Source organism: Dermacentor variabilis, chromosome 10 (genome assembly GCF_050947875.1).
Source record: "Dermacentor variabilis isolate Ectoservices chromosome 10, ASM5094787v1, whole genome shotgun sequence".
In the NCBI taxonomy this organism is placed as follows: domain Eukaryota; kingdom Metazoa; phylum Arthropoda; class Arachnida; order Ixodida; family Ixodidae; genus Dermacentor; species Dermacentor variabilis.
In genome coordinates, this window is record NC_134577.1 from 123505079 (window position 1) to 123523057 (window position 17979).

The window sequence follows — 17979 nt, forward strand, 5'->3', positions numbered from 1 at the left end:
CGAACTTCGATATAACGAAATTCTCGATGTAATGAAGTGTTCATCTTGTCTGTAGAACACTGTATTTAGAACCTAAATATATAACGAGGTGTGCTTATACACAATACAGATATAACAAAATTTCACTACCGCTGCAAAGGAATACCAAGACAATAAACGCAAACTTATGTGGTCGTAGATGGTCAAATTGTTGAATTACAAGTGGCACCCCTCAAATCACGCGCCACGTGACCAGAGCGACTACTTAAACAGAGCAACATCATGTTCCATGTAAAGTGCGAGAGACATGAGGTCTTGTCGTGCTTCGTGCGCACTATGTGCTTTAGGTGCGAGTGACAGCATGCAAAGGCGAGATCAGAAGGATGGTGGATTGATGAGTGCTGTCCTCCTGAACGAGCAAGGGGAAAGAGGGGAGGGCAGCAAGCTCGCGGCAAAGCGATCACGCGTGCGTGAGAAGAGAGAGTGGGGGGCAGGTGGGAATGCGTTTCCGTTTCAAGTGCAGCCATGGCTGCTCATAGCTGCTGTCTTTGTGGCTGAGCGCATGCACAGCTGTGTGCCACGTCTTAGAGTTAATCTGCCACGTGTGCAAGGAACGTTTGTGACGAGATGGCGTGTGACCATTCCATTTCATTTAATTACCCTCAAGCGCATGCGCATTACAGAGGAGAGTGATACGCAACATATAGAGAAATAGCGAGCACAATGAAGACTAATGAAACAAAGTGCTCTACAGGGGGTCTACGCTCTTTACAATGGACCCGCGTACAACGGACTTTGGAGATAACGGACAATACTTGAGCCTTAGTTTGTTCTACCTATTAATGCAACGAAGCTTTCTTCTAACAGACTGCGCTACAACGGACTATCGACTATAGCACACAAAATTAGGAGCATTTTTTTTTTCAAAATCGGGCACATAAAATATACTTTCGCCGTGTCGATACGGGCTGACAACTGACTTACGAGGGTCAGCAAACAATCGCGGCTTAATATCGCGCGAAGGAGAAAGGCGGGACGGAAACGCACCATCTTCATCGGGGGTAGGGGAGAGGAGGCGAGAGAGAGGGTGGTTATACTCTGGCAGCTGCTGCTTGCGGCGCAGGCACCATATCTTGCAAGGGATCTGCGACGTGGTCAAAATGCGCCCAGTGCAGATTGCTTCGTATGCTCTATGCTTTCGACGTTTAGAGACACAGCACGAAGGTCAATTCGCTTGCTCCTGCTTCTGGTGTTTGCTTAATTTGCCACCGCACTGGATGCTTTACCTTTAAGGCCAAACTGCTTCTTTTTTGTTTGATTTTTACTTTCGACGTACGTAACTCGCTCTTTGCAATAAAGTTGTTAGACCTCGAGAAGAAGGTTTCGGAAGTGAGGCGTTTGGAATATTACGGACCTCGGATAAAGCGGACGTTTTTTGTCAGATTATCAGGGTCCGTTGTAACGAGAGTCGACTGTACAGAAAGCCAACCGTAAGAGAAAAATAAAGAGCCAAATACTTGTTCAACAGAGCAAATAATAAAGAGAACAAATGGTGATAAGCAACAATGCTACGCAGTAGCTCAAACAACAACAAGCCGAGCTACATACACAAAGAACCCAACACATTGCCAACCTGATAACTGTTTGCAACAACTGAAAAAAACGAAAAGGTCAGTGATCAATGTGAAGATATCGCACTTGAGATGAACGAAATGAGTCGTAACCTGGTATTAATCGTACCTCGAGCGGAAGGCAATTCCACACTGTCGATGTACGAGGTAGAAAAGAATGAAAAAGGTGGGGTTGTGTGAATACAGAAAAATCTCATTATAACAAAGTTGAACATGGTCGTAATTACTCCATTATAAACATTAGTTCGTTATAGCCACTCTCCATTTCTATCCACAATTAGCGAACAACAGCGTATGTACTCACCACCAAATGTTGCAGCAGGCCGCCATGCGAAAAAAAGAAAATGCTGTCACGCGAAAAAGTCTGCTCTGAAGGCACGTTATAGGATGTTATAGGATACGCATGTAATATTAAGGAATACATACTCTGTCAAGTGACAGTTGACCCTGCCCACTCTTGGTATGCTTCACTGCAATAAAGAGCGCATGCTTCACTGCGTAACGTTTCGCTTTTGAGGAGAAGCTCACTTTCGGGAACCGGCATTATGCGACGTCGCGGTTTCCGGGCTTCGAAGCCTTTGGCGAGGATTGTAAAGGTGGTCTTGGTGCCATTGCTAATAGCAGCCAATTGTTTCGGTGAAAAAGAAGGCACCGAACAGCAAGAAGCTTGCTAGCGAACCTCGAAGTTACAAGGCCTAGCGTTGATGTGGTGGTGGCTATACGGCTGCCAGTGGATCGACGTTCGCGATCACCTGTTCGAGGTGCCGAGATAATCAAAAACGCCTCGCTGGTGGCTTCGACCAATGCGGTTACGGACCAGCGGTCATGGCAAAAAGTCAGGAAAATGGATGGCAACGTGTTCCTGAATACGAAATTTCAGATGTTCTAATACATCGACTCCATGTGGTACCATATGGTGGTGCTGCGAAGGCATCCAAATTATCTGGCATGTCCTAAAAATCGGGCGTCCATAAAATGGGACGTTGACTGTATTAGAGAGTGAACACTCGTGTGACCATGAGTTTGCCAATACTTCGTAAAGCACGAATATTACAGCTCCTCTCAAAGAAAATATTGAATAGCGTAATATTCGAAACTACTATTCGAAAGTCAGAATATTCACACCGCACTAGAAAATCATCATCGGCTTTACAAGTGATGCTATTTACTTTGTAAGGGTGGTCAATGTTGGATAAGTGATAAACGGGTTGCGAAGTGAAAGCATGTTTCAATTGCTCAGGATGCAGGCTTGGAGTGACGCCTGTCACCGTCAAAAGATACTGAGAACGAGTGAGGCTATACTAATCCAGGTACAACCAAATTAGGAAGGGCCACAAAGCTTCAACAAGACACTCTCTCACCAGATCAGCAATTGGCCTCCCTGGTGCAGAATTCGCAACCCCCACCCAAATGGCTCACTCAATTACCCAACGGTCCTCAGTCCCCAGCAGCTGCGGAGCACCGGACCAAGGCGGCGGTCAGACCTGTAACGCAGCAGAGGGTGCTAAAATTTCTGGATCCGGACAGGCAACTAATGGAAACTGACGCCTGCAACGTTTCACACCCGAACCTTCTCGAGTGAGCCTAGCTTAGCAGGACTGTTTGAGGAATTATCAGACATTGCTTGGGATATCATCGGCCTTGGCAGATTAGAAGAACGGGTGAGGCATATATACTGCTGAATAACGTGCATCTCCTCTGCTATAGATGCCTCCTAGGTGAGAAGCAATACGGGGTATGATTTCTAATTCATGAGGACGTAGCGGGCAACATTGACGAATTGTAAAGCATTAACGAGAGGATGGCTGTAGTCGTCATCAAACTTAATGAGAGGTATAGATTAAAGGTAGTACAAGCCTACGCTCCAACATACAGTCATGATGATGAGGAAGTACATCAGTTTTATGAAATGAAGATGTTGAATTAGTGATGAGAAAAGTACAAAATCAGCATACTGTAGTAATGGGCGACTTCAATGCAAAATTAGGGAAAAAGCTGGCCGATGAACAAGCAATTGGCAACTCCGGCGTCGATTCTGGGAACGCTAGAAGACGGATGGGGTAGAATTCGCAGAAAGGAATAAGCTTCGAATAATGAACACCTTTTTCAAGAAGCGTAGCAAAAGAAAGTGGACCTCGAAAAGCCCTAATGGTGAAACAAGAAATGAAATTTGCTTCATACTTTTTGCTGATCCCAGTATAGTGCTAGGTAGCAAAAAGTCCGGTGATCATAGTTTATTGAGGCCTAGGATACCACCTCAATTTGAAGAGAGAAAGAGCAAAATTGGTGAAGAAGAAACAGGTAACCTACAGGCAGTAAGGGTAAAATCAGACAAATTCAGGCTGGTACTAGCAAACAAATACGCAGCCTTAGAACAGAGAGAGGATGATGATATGGAGCTAATGAATGTAACCGTAAGAAGGTTGGCTTCAGAGGCAGCAATTGAAGTGGGAGGCAAGGCACCAAGGCAACCAGTAGGCAAGCTCTCCCAAGTAACAAAGGGCCTAATAAAGAAACGCGAAAAAATGAAAACGTCTAACTCAAGAGATAGGATAGAATTCGTGGAACTGTCCAAACTGATCAACAAGGCGAAAATAAGTGATATTCAATACTATAACGGGAGAAAGACTCAAGAAGCCGTAAAGAATGGAAGCAGCCTGACACCAGTGAGAAAGAAACTTGGCATAGGACAAAGCAAGATGTATGCACTGAAAGATAAGCAGGATAATATCATCAGCAATCTCGAAGATATAGTAAAAGCAACGGAAGAATTCTATACTGACCTGTACAGTACCCAGAGGAGTCAGGATACCTTAATTAAAAACAGTAATGAACAGGATACAGGAACTCCTCCTATAACTAGCGATGAGGTGAGAAGGGCCTTGCAAGACATGAAACGAGAAAGTGCGGCAGGTGAAGACGGAATAATAGCCGATTTAATTAAAGATGGAGCAGACATATTGCTTGCAAGTTTGGCGGGTCTTTAAACGAAGTGTCCAACGATGCAATGGTCCTAAAGACTGAAAAAATGCAAATATTACACTAATCCACAAAAAGGAAGACGGTAAAGAATTTAAAAATTATAGGCCCATTAGCTTACTCTCCGTAATATGTAAAATATTTACGAAAATAATCTCCAATAGAATAAGGGCAACACTGGACTTTAGTCAATCAAGGGAACAGTCGGCCTTCAGGAAGGGAGACTCTACAATGGATCCAATAGATGTCATTAATCAGGTTATCGAGTTTTCCGCCGATTATATTAAGCCTCTCTATATGGCTTTCATAGATTACGAAAAGGTATTGGGTTCAGTAAAGATACCAACAGTCATAGCGGCACAACGTAATTAAGGAGTAGAGAACGCTTACGTAAATACCTTGGAAAATATCAAGACAAGTTCTACAGCTACCTTAATTCTACACAAGAAAACCAGGATGATACCTATAATGAAAGGGATCAGGCAGGGAGACACAATCTCTCTAATGCTATTCACTGCGTGCTTAGAAGTATTCAAGCTATTAAACTAGGAGTAAAGATTGACGGCAAATATCTCAGCAACCCTCGGTTTGCAGATGATATTGTTCAATTCAGCAACAATGCAGACGAGTTACGACAAATGACTGAGGGCCTTAACAGAGAGAGTGTAAGACTGGGATCGAAGATGGATATTGACGCGTCTATTCATCTATACACACGACAACGAAGATAGGGACATTAACGGACTTCGTCTAGTGGGTCAGCGGGATTTTCGGCAAGGACGAAGAAGACGGCTCTCTGGCCTGTTTTGTATTTGAACAAGTTGTCCTGCGGCTCTTGAACGTCTCCCTGTCTACTGTCCGCGTTGTATTGCGACACTGGTGGAGCTGCTGGGTACTGACCGCGCCTGATGCTCGGAAGTCCTCCTGGGAGTCGTTCCTCTAACCCGGACGCGTTATCACCAGTTACAACAGCCGTGCATCGGTTTAGTCGTCGAGTGCTAGGCCTTGCCTCGGAGTTCTCCCCTTTCCAACCACCTCCCTCTAGGAGCTCCACACATCTCGCAATGGCCGGAAACAGCCCAAAGCAAGCACCCCAAAGCAGCGGGTTTTCCAGTCCACAGCAAGTAACCGTTCTGCATCCTCTGGTTCGTGATCGCTATCACGGAGCAGTCTTCGAAGACATTGAAGACTGGCTTGACAAATATGAACGCGTCGCACAGATTCATCAGTGGACTGAGCAGCAAAAGCTCTGCCACGTCTATTTCGCCCTTGACGACAGCGGCCGTACTTGGTACGAAAACCGCGAAGCTAGCCTAACGACACTGAATGACTTTCGTCAGAAAATCACACATACGTTTGCGAGTGCCGACCGACACGACCGTGCCCAGCAGATGATGGAGCTACGGGTACAACAACCTAATGAGTCGGTAACAATGCTCGCCGAGGACATGGCCCGCCTCTTTCGTAGAGCCGACCCGACAATGACTTAAGAAAGAAAGTTGCGCTACCTCATGCTAGGTGTAAAAGAGCAGTTGTTCGCGGGACTTGTGCGGAATCCACCAGTCACCGTCGCTGACTTTATCAAAGAGGCTACGCCTATTGAGCGGACCCTTCATCGGAGATGCAGACAGTATGATCGACTGTCCACCAGCACCACAATCAATGCCGCCGCAGTGACTGGCGAGTATCAGAACCCCTTGCGGGAATTGATCAGAGAACTCGTCAGAGAAGAAATTCAAAAGCTTCTGACACCGACAGTGGATAGACCCGTAGCGTCAATCACCGGAGTGGTGCGTGAACAAATCAGGCAGGTGTTACCGGCAGCCGATCTGCAAGATCACCAGCGTCCCATCACCTACGCAGCCGCTGTCCGATGTCCACCACCCGTTACAACCACACCGCCGTACCACCAGCCTCTGACAGTCGCTCCTTGGTCGCCGCCGCAAGAGGAGGCTTCGAGGCGCGCGACCGTCACGCAGCTAGTCATACCACCAGCCGCCGTTCACAGCGCCTTGTTCAACGCTGCAAAACCACACTACGGGACGGCCGCAATTTCGGAGAACCGACGCATGGCGCACCGTCGATAGGCGCCCGTCCTGTTTTCACTGCGGAGGCGTCGGCCACATTTCGCGTCATTGCTGGCATCGCGACACATCATTTCGACCTTTTCGTCCGTGGTCCTATGGTCGACGTGCAAATGACGACTCCATGCTACGCCGCGACGAAACTGCTTTTCAGGGACCTCCAATAGCGCACCCGAATGACGAATCTGTGCCGCATGTTCAGTCCGATTTCTGCCGTCGGTCGCGCTCTCCAACCCCTCCATGTCAGATGCCTTCCCCTAATGGACGTACTTTTGCTCACCTCCGAGGAAGAAGGTCGCCCAGCCCACGCCGGGGAAACTGAAGGCGGTGACCTCTGGGGGTAAGGTTGCAGGCCCACCGCAAGACAACAAAAAGCCCCCGACACTCTCACCGCAGAATGACGTGAAGCCGATAAACCCCGACACCGAAGAAATTGGGAGCGCCGTCATTGATGTTTTGGTGGATGGAAAGCTGGTGACAGCGTTAGTCGACACTGGTGCCGACTTCTCTATAATGAGTCCGGAACTCGTCCTCCGTCTGAAGAAAGTAAAGACGCCATGGACGGGAGCCCACATAAAGACGGCAGGCGGGCCATTACTGCTGCCTATTGGAAGATGTACTGCTAGAATTAGCATCCGGGATTCTTCTTTCGTGGCCACTTTCATCGTTCTTCCTGTGTGCTGTAAGGATGTGAGTATTGGAATGGATTTCATGAAAGAATACGGCGCCGTAATTAACATTCGGGACCGCATGGTGACGTTTTATAAGAGCCCTGGTTTGGCCCATTGCTTATCGCCGCAACGCAACTCCTTTCGTCTAGCAGAAGACGACGTCGTCATCCCACCTCGATCATGCACCCTTGTTACGGTAGCATGTGACGCACCGTTTCAGTGCGAGGGAGTTGCCGATCAAATAACCACGTTGTTGCTTACTCACGGTATCTCGGTCGCACGAGGAATCGTCAATGTCACCGACGGGCGCGCTAACTTGTTACTAACCAATTTAAGCACAGAGAGACGGTACCTTCCAAAGGGCACGGCTGTGGCTTATTTTGATGGTGTTGCGGATGTTCGAGGCTGCTGTTCGCTACTCGAAGAAGCACCTACGCAAGGCCGAGCTTCTGCACTCGACGTCAGCACTGCTTTGTCGCAGCACGAACGAGAGCTGCTTCTCGCGCTATTGTCGAAGTTGAATGACTGCTTTGCGTCGACGTCCAGCGTCGGACGGACGCCTCTAACGAAGCATCGGATAATTACAGAGGATATGCTAAGACCAATTCACCAAAATCCTTATCGTGTGGCTCTCAGAGAACTTGAAGCCATACAACAACAAGTGGCAAAAATGCTGGAAGACGACGTGATTCAACCATCAACGAGTCCCTGGGCATCTCCTGTAGCTATAGTTAAGAAAAAAGACGGCAGCTTGCGTTTCTGCGTGGACTACCAAAAACTAAATCAAGTGACAAAGAAAGACGTGTACCCGCTTCCCCGTATAGATGATTCACTCGACAGGCTTCGTCGCGCGCGTTACTTCTCTTCAATGGACTTTAAAAGCGGATATTGGCAAATCGAGGCACATCCGAGAGACCATGAAAAAACTGATTTTGTGAGGCCAGACGGCCTATACGAATTTAAAGTCTTGCCATTCGGCTTGTGCGCTGCCCCTGCTACATTCCAACGCCTCATAGATACTGTGCTTTCGGGTCTGAAGTGGAAAACATGCTTAGTGTACCTGGACGACGTCATCGTGTTCTCCGCAACTTTTGAAGAACATCTCCAACGGCTTGAAGCGGTTCTGCAGTCCATCCGATCTGCCGGCCTCACCCTGAAGCCGTAGAAGTGCCACTTTGGCTTCGGGGAACCACAGTTTCTCGGTCACATCATCAGCCCCGCAGGTGTTCGCCCAGATCCTGAGAAAATTGCGGCCGTAGCACAGTTTCCAGTACCAACCGATAAAAAGGCTGTCAGGCGCTTTCTGGGCCTCTGTGCCTATTACCAGCGGTTTATAGCGGACTTTGCTCGCATTGCGTCGCCGTTCACTCGCCTTACGAGAGACGACGTTGCTTTTCTACGGGGCGACGAAGAGCAAGGTGCATTCACTGACTTGCGGGCACGTCTCCAGACACCTCCAGTGCTTGCTCACTTTGATGAGACCGCTCCTACATTGCTCCACACTGATGCGAGCAATGTTGGTTTGGGGCGCTGTTCTTGTGCAGTGGCAGGAGGGCACAGAAAGAGTACTTGCCTATGCAAGCAGAACACTCTCCCGCACAGAGGCTAATTACTCCACAACTGAGAAGGAAGGCATCGCCGTAGTATGGGCTGTTATGAAATTTCGCCCACATTTGTATGGCCGCCACTTCACAGTTATCAGCGACCACCATTCACTGTGTTGGTTGACAAACCTTAAAGACCCTTCGGGACGACTGGCGTGTTGGAGCCTACAGCTGCAAGAGTTTGACATGACTGTCAAGTACAAGTCGGGGAAACGACATACGGGTGCTGACTGCCTGTCTCGATCGCCGATAGAGTCATATGCGCCACCCGAAGAAGACTCGGCATTTCTTTGTGTTCTGGACACATCCACCATCGCCCAACAACAACAGAACGACCCTGAGTTGCTTGAGCTCATCAATTACTTAGAGGGTAGATCTGCGAAACCGCCTAGAGTTTTCGCAAGAGGCCTGTTGTCGTTTTGTTTGCGAGCCAAAGTCCTCTACAGAAGAAACTTTTCCTCGACCGGGTCCCCCTATCAGCTCGTCATTCCTGCAGCTCTTCGTACGGAAGTACTTCAAGCCTGTCACAACGAGGTGACTTGTGGTCACTTAGGCTACACGAGAACGTTGGCCAGAGTGAAACAGAGGTACTACTGGCCGAGACTTAACACCACCGTGAAACATCACGTCCGCACTTACCTCGACTGCCAGAGGCGCAAGTCGCCTCCGTCGAAACCAGCCGGCCTCCTGCAACCCGTTCAGGTTCCTCGAAGACCATTTGACCAAATCGGAATGGATATATTGGGTCCGCTTCCTACTTCTACTGCCGCGAATCGCTTTGTTATCGTAGCGACCGACTACCTCACACGTTACGCTGAAACAAAGGCAATCCAGAGAAGCACAGCGGAAGAAGTGGCGCGCTTTTTCATTGAGCACATTGTGTTGCGACACGGCGCACAAACCGTCGTAATAAGAAACCGAGGAACCGCATTCACGGCTGCGCTTTTAGATCACGTCTTGTTGCTAAGTGGAACGGCGCATCGGAAATCAACCGCCTACCATCCACAAACCAACGGATTAACAGAACGCCTAAACAAAACAATTGAAGACATGCTCTCCATGTACGTGGATGTTGAGCATAAAAATTGGGATGACATCCTACCGTATATCACTTTTGCATATAACACGGCGAAACAAGAGACGATGCGCATGACTCCGTTCACCCTTGTTCATGGGTGGGATGTACAACCGTTGTTGGATGCTATGCTTCCACATGACTTTGACGACACTGATACGGACGCCGCTGTGTTTACGCAACACGCAGAAGAGGCTCGGCAACTCGCGCGCTTGCGGATCTGCCAGCAGCAAGAATACTACGCAGGGCGCTATGGCATTCATCGTCGAATAGTAATCTATGACGTCGGCGACAGAGTGTGGGTTTGGACACCCATACGCAAACGAGGCCTCTCCGAGAAGCTGTTAAGGCGATACTTCGGACCATATCGAGTATTGCGCTGACTCAGTGACGTCACGTACGAGGTCGTCCCCGATAGTCCCAATCGTACGCGGCGCCGCACGCACCGTCCTGAACTTGTGCACGTTGTCCGCATGAAGCCGTATGTGAGCGAATAACTATGCGAGAGACCCTTTATTCCGCAAGTGACACTTCTGGTATAGCATCGGGGCGATGCTCTCTTAGGGAGGGACAAATGACGCGTCTATTCTTCTATGCAGACGACAACGAAGATAGGGACACTAACGGACTTCGTCTAGTGGGTCAGTTGGATTTTCGGCAAGTACGAAGAAGACGTGTCTCTGGCCTGTTTTGTATTTGAAGAAGTTGTCCTGCGGCTCTTGAACGTCTCCGTGTCTACTGTCCCTGTTGTATTGCGACAATATGAAGAAGACAAAGACTATAATAAATAGCCGGGCAAAGGAACAAGTGTTCAGGATCGCCAGTTGGCCTCTAGAGTCTGTGAAGAAGTACGTTTGCCTTGGTCAATTAATCACAGGGAACACTCATCATGAGAAGGAAATTCACAGATGAATAAAAATTGGTTGAATCGCATACGGCAGACATTGCCAACTCCTGACTGGAAGCTTACCATTATCATTGAAGAGGAAGGTGTACAATCAGTACATTTTACCAGTGCTGAAATACAGGCCAGAGACTTGGAGACTGACAAAGAAGCTTGAGAACAAGTTAAGGACCGCGCAAAGAGCGTTGGAACAAAGATTGCTAGGCCTAACGTTAATAGACAGAAAGAGAGCGGTTTGGATCAGAGACGATATTGTAATTGTCATCAAGAGGAAAAAATGGAGCTGGGCAGATCATGCAATGCGCCGGTTAAATAACCGTTGGACCATTAGCGTTACAGAACGGGTACCAAGAGAAGGAAAACGCAATCGAGGACGACAGAAGACTAGGTGGAGCGATGAAATTAGGTAATCCGCGGGTGCTAGTCGGAATCGGTTGGCGCAGGACAGGGGTAATTGGAGATCGCTGGAAGAGGCCTTCGTCCTGCAGTGAACATAAAACAGCGGATGATGATGATGATGATGATAATGATGATGAGGATGTTTTATGCGTACGCATTTCACTGTTTCGCTGCTTTTAAGAATCTATGAAAGCGATTTTTCAGTTATTTGACTGTCATACAAATTTTGTAAGAGTCACTGTTGATTTCTATTTATTTTTGTTGACTGCTGTTTTGATTGACACCTGCAGTAGCCTTCCTATGGGGCTGTAGTATGTACAAATAAATAAATAAATAAATAAACACTGAATGAATGATAAAAAGCTTCCTCCGCGACTGTTTGAAGTGGCAACTCGGGGAGCAACACGAAGGCCAAATTTGTCCGTTTCCCAGCGGACGAGAGGTAGGCATACTTTTTCTGCAGTCGTTATGAACAAACCAGCGCTCTACTTATGAAAAGCTGTAGAACTAAACGAAAAGTTTTCCGCGCTTATTTTCAAGTGAATATCTTTTTTGGTTTGGCGCGGTGTATTTTTCTGCGGTGTTGTAAAAAACTGAAGCTACTTAGCCGATTGATGCTATCTCACGCGCAGACGGAAATTATCGGTGACAATCAGTGAATTCAGGTTCGTAAAAAGTCGCGCCACGATTAGTGCTACAGCATACGATATGCCAATGACAGTTCTTGCCACGCTCTGCCGGGTTATCCCTAAGTGATATGCCACTTTATAGGAGAAATTCTTCCGGAGCAGAAATTACAATGTTAAGTTGCTTAGCACCTTTAAACTATTAAAAGTTTGTTTTACCCTCATGAGTACATTGCTGAAAAATCAAGCAAAATATATACAACGCTCCACTGGCTAATGCTTAACAAGATGAATCAAAAAAGTTGCATCGATCAAGAAAACTGCTGCCAAAACCTGATGCATAGTATTCTCAGCCAGCTATTGAGAAACCAGCAATGCCTAACATGTTGCATGATTATATAGCAGGACTAAAGCTTGGAACCTTGCTTATTAAATTTGGGCGCGTATTCCTACTTCACATCATGCAACCACATATAATAAGAATGAATCCGCATGGATAAAACTACGATTTGAGAAGTCAGTTTCATTTTTTGTCACGTGCACTAGAAATTTAATAATGAACGGACTTTTCATGTGTTTTCTTAAAAGTGAGGTGATGTAATATGACGCGCATGTGTTGAGAATGGAATTGTCTTTACAGTCGAACATGACATTCAAGCTGAGACATTGCGCAGCGCTTGTCCTGTGTGCCTGTGTGCAGTGTTCTTTGACACAACGTGCAACGTCGGCGAGAATTAGCCAACTAGCCTGAGAAGATGTTCTGATGATGTATCTGACTTTACAGGTTCTGCACTACCGCAGCGAGGCCACAAGCGGAAAATATACTCACCAAAACGACAGGCGTCATCAACCGACTGAGAGACGGTACTCAAAGTATCGCAAGTTAGCGAAGTTAAAGGACTATTTGGGCGTAAACAAACAGGGACGAAGAAAAGAAGCAACACAAGGACGAGCGCTTTTGACCACTGGTTTTATTTTCGAAGAACCACCTGCTTAAAGACCCACAGATCTGTGCGATCTACGCAAGAGAGCACGCCTATAGCGCGAATAACAACACTTGTGATAAAATGCCGCAGAACAACGCCACCCGGTCGAAATGAAAACAGCAAGGCACATAAAACAGTCACTTACGATGAAAATATGACAGATAATTGATGACAGAAGTGAATTCCGTTTAACCAAAAATGAAACAGAAGGATGGCTCATGCATATTTCCTTTTGTCTTGCAATACAGTGAGCTTCAACAATTGCTCGGGTGGTTTGATTGCTATGCCTAAACAAAATGTCGGTGCTTGTAAAGCAAGCTAAGCAATCGTCTTCCTTACAATGCATTGTAAAACGCGTACTAGGGTGACCTTTCAGATAAGACAAGTGTTCCCTTAGTCTCATGTGAATGCATCTCGCAGTCTGCCCTACGTACACATGACCACACGCCATAGGAATCTTACACACCAATTTCTTCGTGCAATCAAAAAAATGGTTCTTACGCGGATGTTTAACACTGCATTATTTCTTTGCATCATCTATTTCTTTGCACACTACCTATTTCGGTTTTTGCCGAAAACACTGCTTTTACTTCGTAACTCGCAGCCACCTGTAAGGGCCTGTGCGAATGGCCATACACATACGGAATCACTGAAACCTTGGAAGCTAAATCTTTCGGCCTTTAATTCCTTTTTTTGCATGGTTCTTCATCCTGTTTAAGTTGTTTCATTATTCTAGCGCATGACGCCAGCATCACAGCTAGCGGGTACCCAGCCTGTCACAACCAATCAACTTGCTCAAGAAATGCAATATTTACAGCGTGGTGACAAGACTTCAACAACGCTGACCAGAAAAATGAAATGACTACACCATTCTTCACAAGCCTGGAATGGTTTGAGGCATAGCTCATTATCGGTTCCCCAGTTCGAGGCGAGAGTGTCCAACACGCATGCTCCTCTATAAATTCTAACTTGACATAAAGAAACTGTAGGTTATTATCTACCGGATAGAATAGGATAGGAATAAACTTTATTTGTCCAACGGTTATTGATGTTGGTGCCCGGGGCTAGGCTGCCAGGGGTCCATCGCCCGAGGAAAATCTTTCGAGATCTTCGGCAACGGCCCTAGCCCGCTGGACAGCCCACTCCTGGTCTTCGGGTGCCTCGCTGAGGAGGGCGGTTTGCCATCTCGCAGCGAGGCGCCCCGCTTCAGAGGGTTCTGGTGTTGTATTCCCCCTTCCTCTTTGTCCTTGTTCCACGTGGCGTTGGCAGTCCCAAAGCACATGGGCCATAGGGCCCGTTCGTGCTCGCACCACGGGTAGCCCGGCGACGGGTGCAGCGCGGGCCACAGGCGGCGCAGGTGGTAGGGGTTGGTGAAAGTGCCCGTCTGCAACCGTCTCAGGTCGACCGCCTGGGACCTGTCTAGGCGCCCGTGGGGTTGTGGATATTTTTTTCGTTCTTTCCTATAGTGACCAAGCACTTCTCTGTACGTTGCCGGAAACTCCTTGACATCGCAGTCGGCGTCCGCGTGATCCCCAGCTCCGTCCGCCGCGATTTGTGTTGTATTGGTAACGACAGCGTCCGCGCCAGACGGGGTGGCAGCCGCCGTCGCCGTCACTCCTCCAATGGGGTCCCGCACAACAACGGCAGCGGCTGCCCTCTGGGTGACCGCGTCGCGGCGGGTAAGCTGCCTCGCGACGAGGTGGGCGCGCTCGTTGTGGTTGGGTGGAGTGTCGTTGCGTCTTCGGCCGTTAGCATTGTTGGTGTCATTATTGTCGTGGCTGTTGTTGTTGTTACTGCCAAGCTCCCCGACGTGCGTGGGGAACCACTTGAGGGACTTGTTTGTAATCGCGCCGGATCCGAAATCCCCGGCCCGGGCGTTGAGCATGCGCGCCACATCCGTGGACACCCAACCTTTGGTGTAATTCCGAATCACTGATTTGGAGTCGCTGATGATCAGGTTATCATCCGCACCTCCGTGGAGTACCGCGAGGGCTATGGCCATCTCTTCCGCTTCTTCGGCCGACGGCAGCCTCGCTGATGCCGTGACGCGGATCGTTCCCTTTGTATCTACGACTGCCATGGAGAAGGCGGGCGCCGCCGCCGTCGGCCAGCCGTGTCGATGTTGCCGTTGTTGCTGCTGCCTTTTTTGTCGTAGTAGCAGTAGTGGTGGTAGTGCTGGTAACTGCGGTTCGTCTCGCACATTCCCTTGTAGCGGCGGCGGTGGTCGACGTTCCTCGTCGCCATCAGAGTCAATGACTGGCCGTGTGTACCTGGCTGCATCGACGAAGAGGACGCCTTCTTGTCTTCCATGCTTCTCGAGGATTGCTACCGCCCTGCGTATACGTCTTTGCACGTCATGCACCGCGTGCATGTTCTTCGGCATGTTTTCCGTCTGTATGGCGTCCCTGACTTGCGGTAGCAGTGATTCCTTCAGTCCACGCGCCTTGTGATATTGAATCCCGAGCAAGTCTAGGATTCGTCTTCCCGTTACGGTGCTCGACAGCCGCTCCAGCTGCGCGATTCTCTGCGCCTCGGCGATCTCCTCGAGCGTGTTGTGTACGCCCAACTCGAGGAGCCTGTGGGTTGGCATGTACTGGGGTACTGAGGTGGCGATCCCAGGGCGTTCTTGAACGCCCTGCGGATCGCCACGTTCAGCTTGTTGGTTTCGCTCCTGTTCCAGTGGGCGTATGCGGCGACGTACGCCATGTGGCTCAGCGCGTACGCCTGTATCAGCCTCGTAACGTTGTGTTCCTTCATTCCTTTCCTCTTGTTCGCGACCCGCCGCACGAGGTGTGTGGCGACGGCCACTTTCTTCTGCAGTCGGGCAACCAGCTCGCGGTTGGCACCGTTCTCTTCCAGCCAAAGGCCGAGCACTCGCAACTTGGACACCGTCGGTATTCGGGTCCCCTCCCTCGTCTTGACGCGGACGCCCAAACGACGGGCGTCTAGCACGGCCTGCGGAAGTGGTCCTTTCTTGCGCGGCCTGTGGAGCAGGATCTCCAATTTGTCGGGTGAGCAGACGAGTCCCATGTCTTCGAGGTGCCGCTCGACCTCCAGGACGGCCCGCTGCAGCCGGTCTTGCATTTCGCCGACGCTTGTGTTCTCCATGGTCCACACCGTCACGTCATCTGCGTATATCGTATGATTGATGCCCTCTATCGCGTCAAGACGCTCCGGCAGGCCGATCATGACGAGGCTGAAAAGCATGGGGGAGAGTACGGAGCCCTGCGGCGTTCCCGCACCACCCATTCGGACTGTTCGTTGTGGGGCCCCGTAGATCTTGACTGTCGCCTCGCGCCCATTCAGGAAGCTGCTGACATATCGGTGGAACCTCGCCCCGAGATCGAGTCGGCTGATCTTGTCCAGTATAGCCTTGTGCTTCACAGTGTCGAAGGCGCTCTTGAGGTCTAGCCCGAGGAGGGCGCGCTCGTGCATGCTCGGAGCGTTCACGACCTGTTCCTGGATCTGCAGCATGGCATCCTGCGTTGAAAGTCCCTTCCGGAAGCCGATGATGTGGATGCCGAAGGCGTCCTGCTTCTCAAGCAGCGTCGTCACCCTTTTAAAGCAGGCATGCTCCATCACTTTCCCGACGCAGAACGTGAGGGAGATCAGCCTCATGTTTCGGACCTCCAGCGGTTTGCCCACCTTTGGTATCAGTATAACGTCCGCGGTCTTCCACTCTTGCGGAATTCGGCCCTCCTTCCAGCACGCGTTGATGTACTCGCAGAGCTTCTCGATGGCGTCGTCGTTCAGGTTCCTCGGGATTTTGTTGGTGATCCTGTCAGGACCAGGCGCCGAGTTGGTTTTCAGTAGTGGAGAACCGTTCTAATTTCCTGCACGGAAAAGTCCGCGTCCAGCTCCTCGGTGGGAGCCCCGCAGTACTCTGGGTGACTCTGCCCTTCCGGGCGTGCGAGGTGCGTCTGCACGATCTCTTCCGCGAAGGCCTCTGGGTCGTCCTTGTACTTGTGTCGCAGCTTGGCCATCTCTGTACGGGTCGCCTTTCTGGTGCTTGCCGGGTCGAGCAGGTGCCTGAGAATTCTCCAGGTGCGTCCAGCACTCATGTTCCCGTTCATCGTGCCGCGCAGCTCCTGCCATTCTTGCTCCCACAGGCGGGTGCAATGCGTCTCGATCTCCCGGTTGATTTCGGCGATCTTCTTGCGTATTTTCCTGTTGAGTTTTTGCCTACTCGCTCTCCGTTGCATGGATTTCTTGGCCGCAATAAGATGTGCCAGCCGGCTGTCCACTCTGGACGGTTGGGGAGCGCCGTCGTCTACGGCTCCGCGGGATCTGTCTGGCTCTTCTTTGGGTGGTTCTTGTCGCCAGTCCGTCCATTCGATCTCATCGGTGGCTTTCCCTACGTCCGCCAGTAGTACTCTGCACCATTCGCCGATGTCTTCGATGGGGCCCTCCTTCTTGTCTTGCTCTCTATTTTTCTGGAATCTGTCCCAGTCTACGATTCTCGCCTTTCGGCAGACGCCCTCCTCGCTTTCATCCTCTCCCACGGTCAGGCACAGAATCCTGTGGTCACTGCCCAGGTCCTCGAAGGAGTTCGACCAAGTAACCACGCCCGCGCCTGACCAGATGGAGAGGTCGGAGGATGTGTCGCGGCACACTCCCTGTCCGATCCTCGTGTGCGAAGCCGGTTCGTTGAGTACAGTCAGGCCGAGCTCATCCATCAGTCCGGCTAGCCTCTTCCCTTTCGGCGAGTCGGCTCCGTATCCCCATTGCGTGTGCGGCGCATTGAAGTCTCCGAATATCAGCAAGGGACTGGAGGCGGCCTTGGCCATCGCTTCGCGAAAGAAGGCGTCGAAAGTGTGAGTGCGGTATCTTTGCGAGGGGGAGCTATATACGTTGAGCACGAAAAGGCCAGTTTTCCTACTTCCTATGCTCGGCAGGACTTCGATCAGTACATGGTCTATGTCCGACTCTTCGTGGAGCACGAGTTTGTGTTCGATGAAGGACGTCCCGCGCTTAACCAGGGTGCACACCCTGACGTCCTTCCCCATGGATTCGTAGGGGGGACCGCACCTCACCTAACCTG

The 17979-nt window shown here is 49.7% G+C and overlaps 1 protein-coding gene across 1 annotated transcript; it reads right to left on the minus strand.

The window, feature by feature from the left end:
• Positions 1-354: 354 nt before the first annotated feature.
• Positions 355-16556, minus strand: LOC142559403 (uncharacterized). The gene is made up of 3 exons (XM_075671003.1): positions 16181-16556; positions 15817-16066; positions 355-388 (listed from the first exon to the last, which is right to left on the minus strand). Exons 1-3 carry the CDS (start codon positions 16554-16556, stop codon positions 355-357), a joined length of 660 nt encoding a protein of 219 aa, XP_075527118.1.
• Between the last annotated feature and the right edge of the window lie 1423 nt (positions 16557-17979).

Coding starts and splice junctions, on each gene's coding strand:
- LOC142559403 (XM_075671003.1), bottom strand. CDS start 16,556: ATGAGGCTGATCTCCCTCACGTTCTGCGTCGGGAAAGTGATGGAGCAT. Junction 16,067..16,180: donor ACGAACAGTCCGAATGGGTG/GTGCGGGAACGC, acceptor CGATATACGCAG/ATGACGTGACGGTGTGGACC. Junction 389..15,816: donor ATACCGACGGTGTCCAAGTT/GCGAGTGCTCGG, acceptor TTGCTCGTTCAG/GAGGACAGCACTCATCAATC.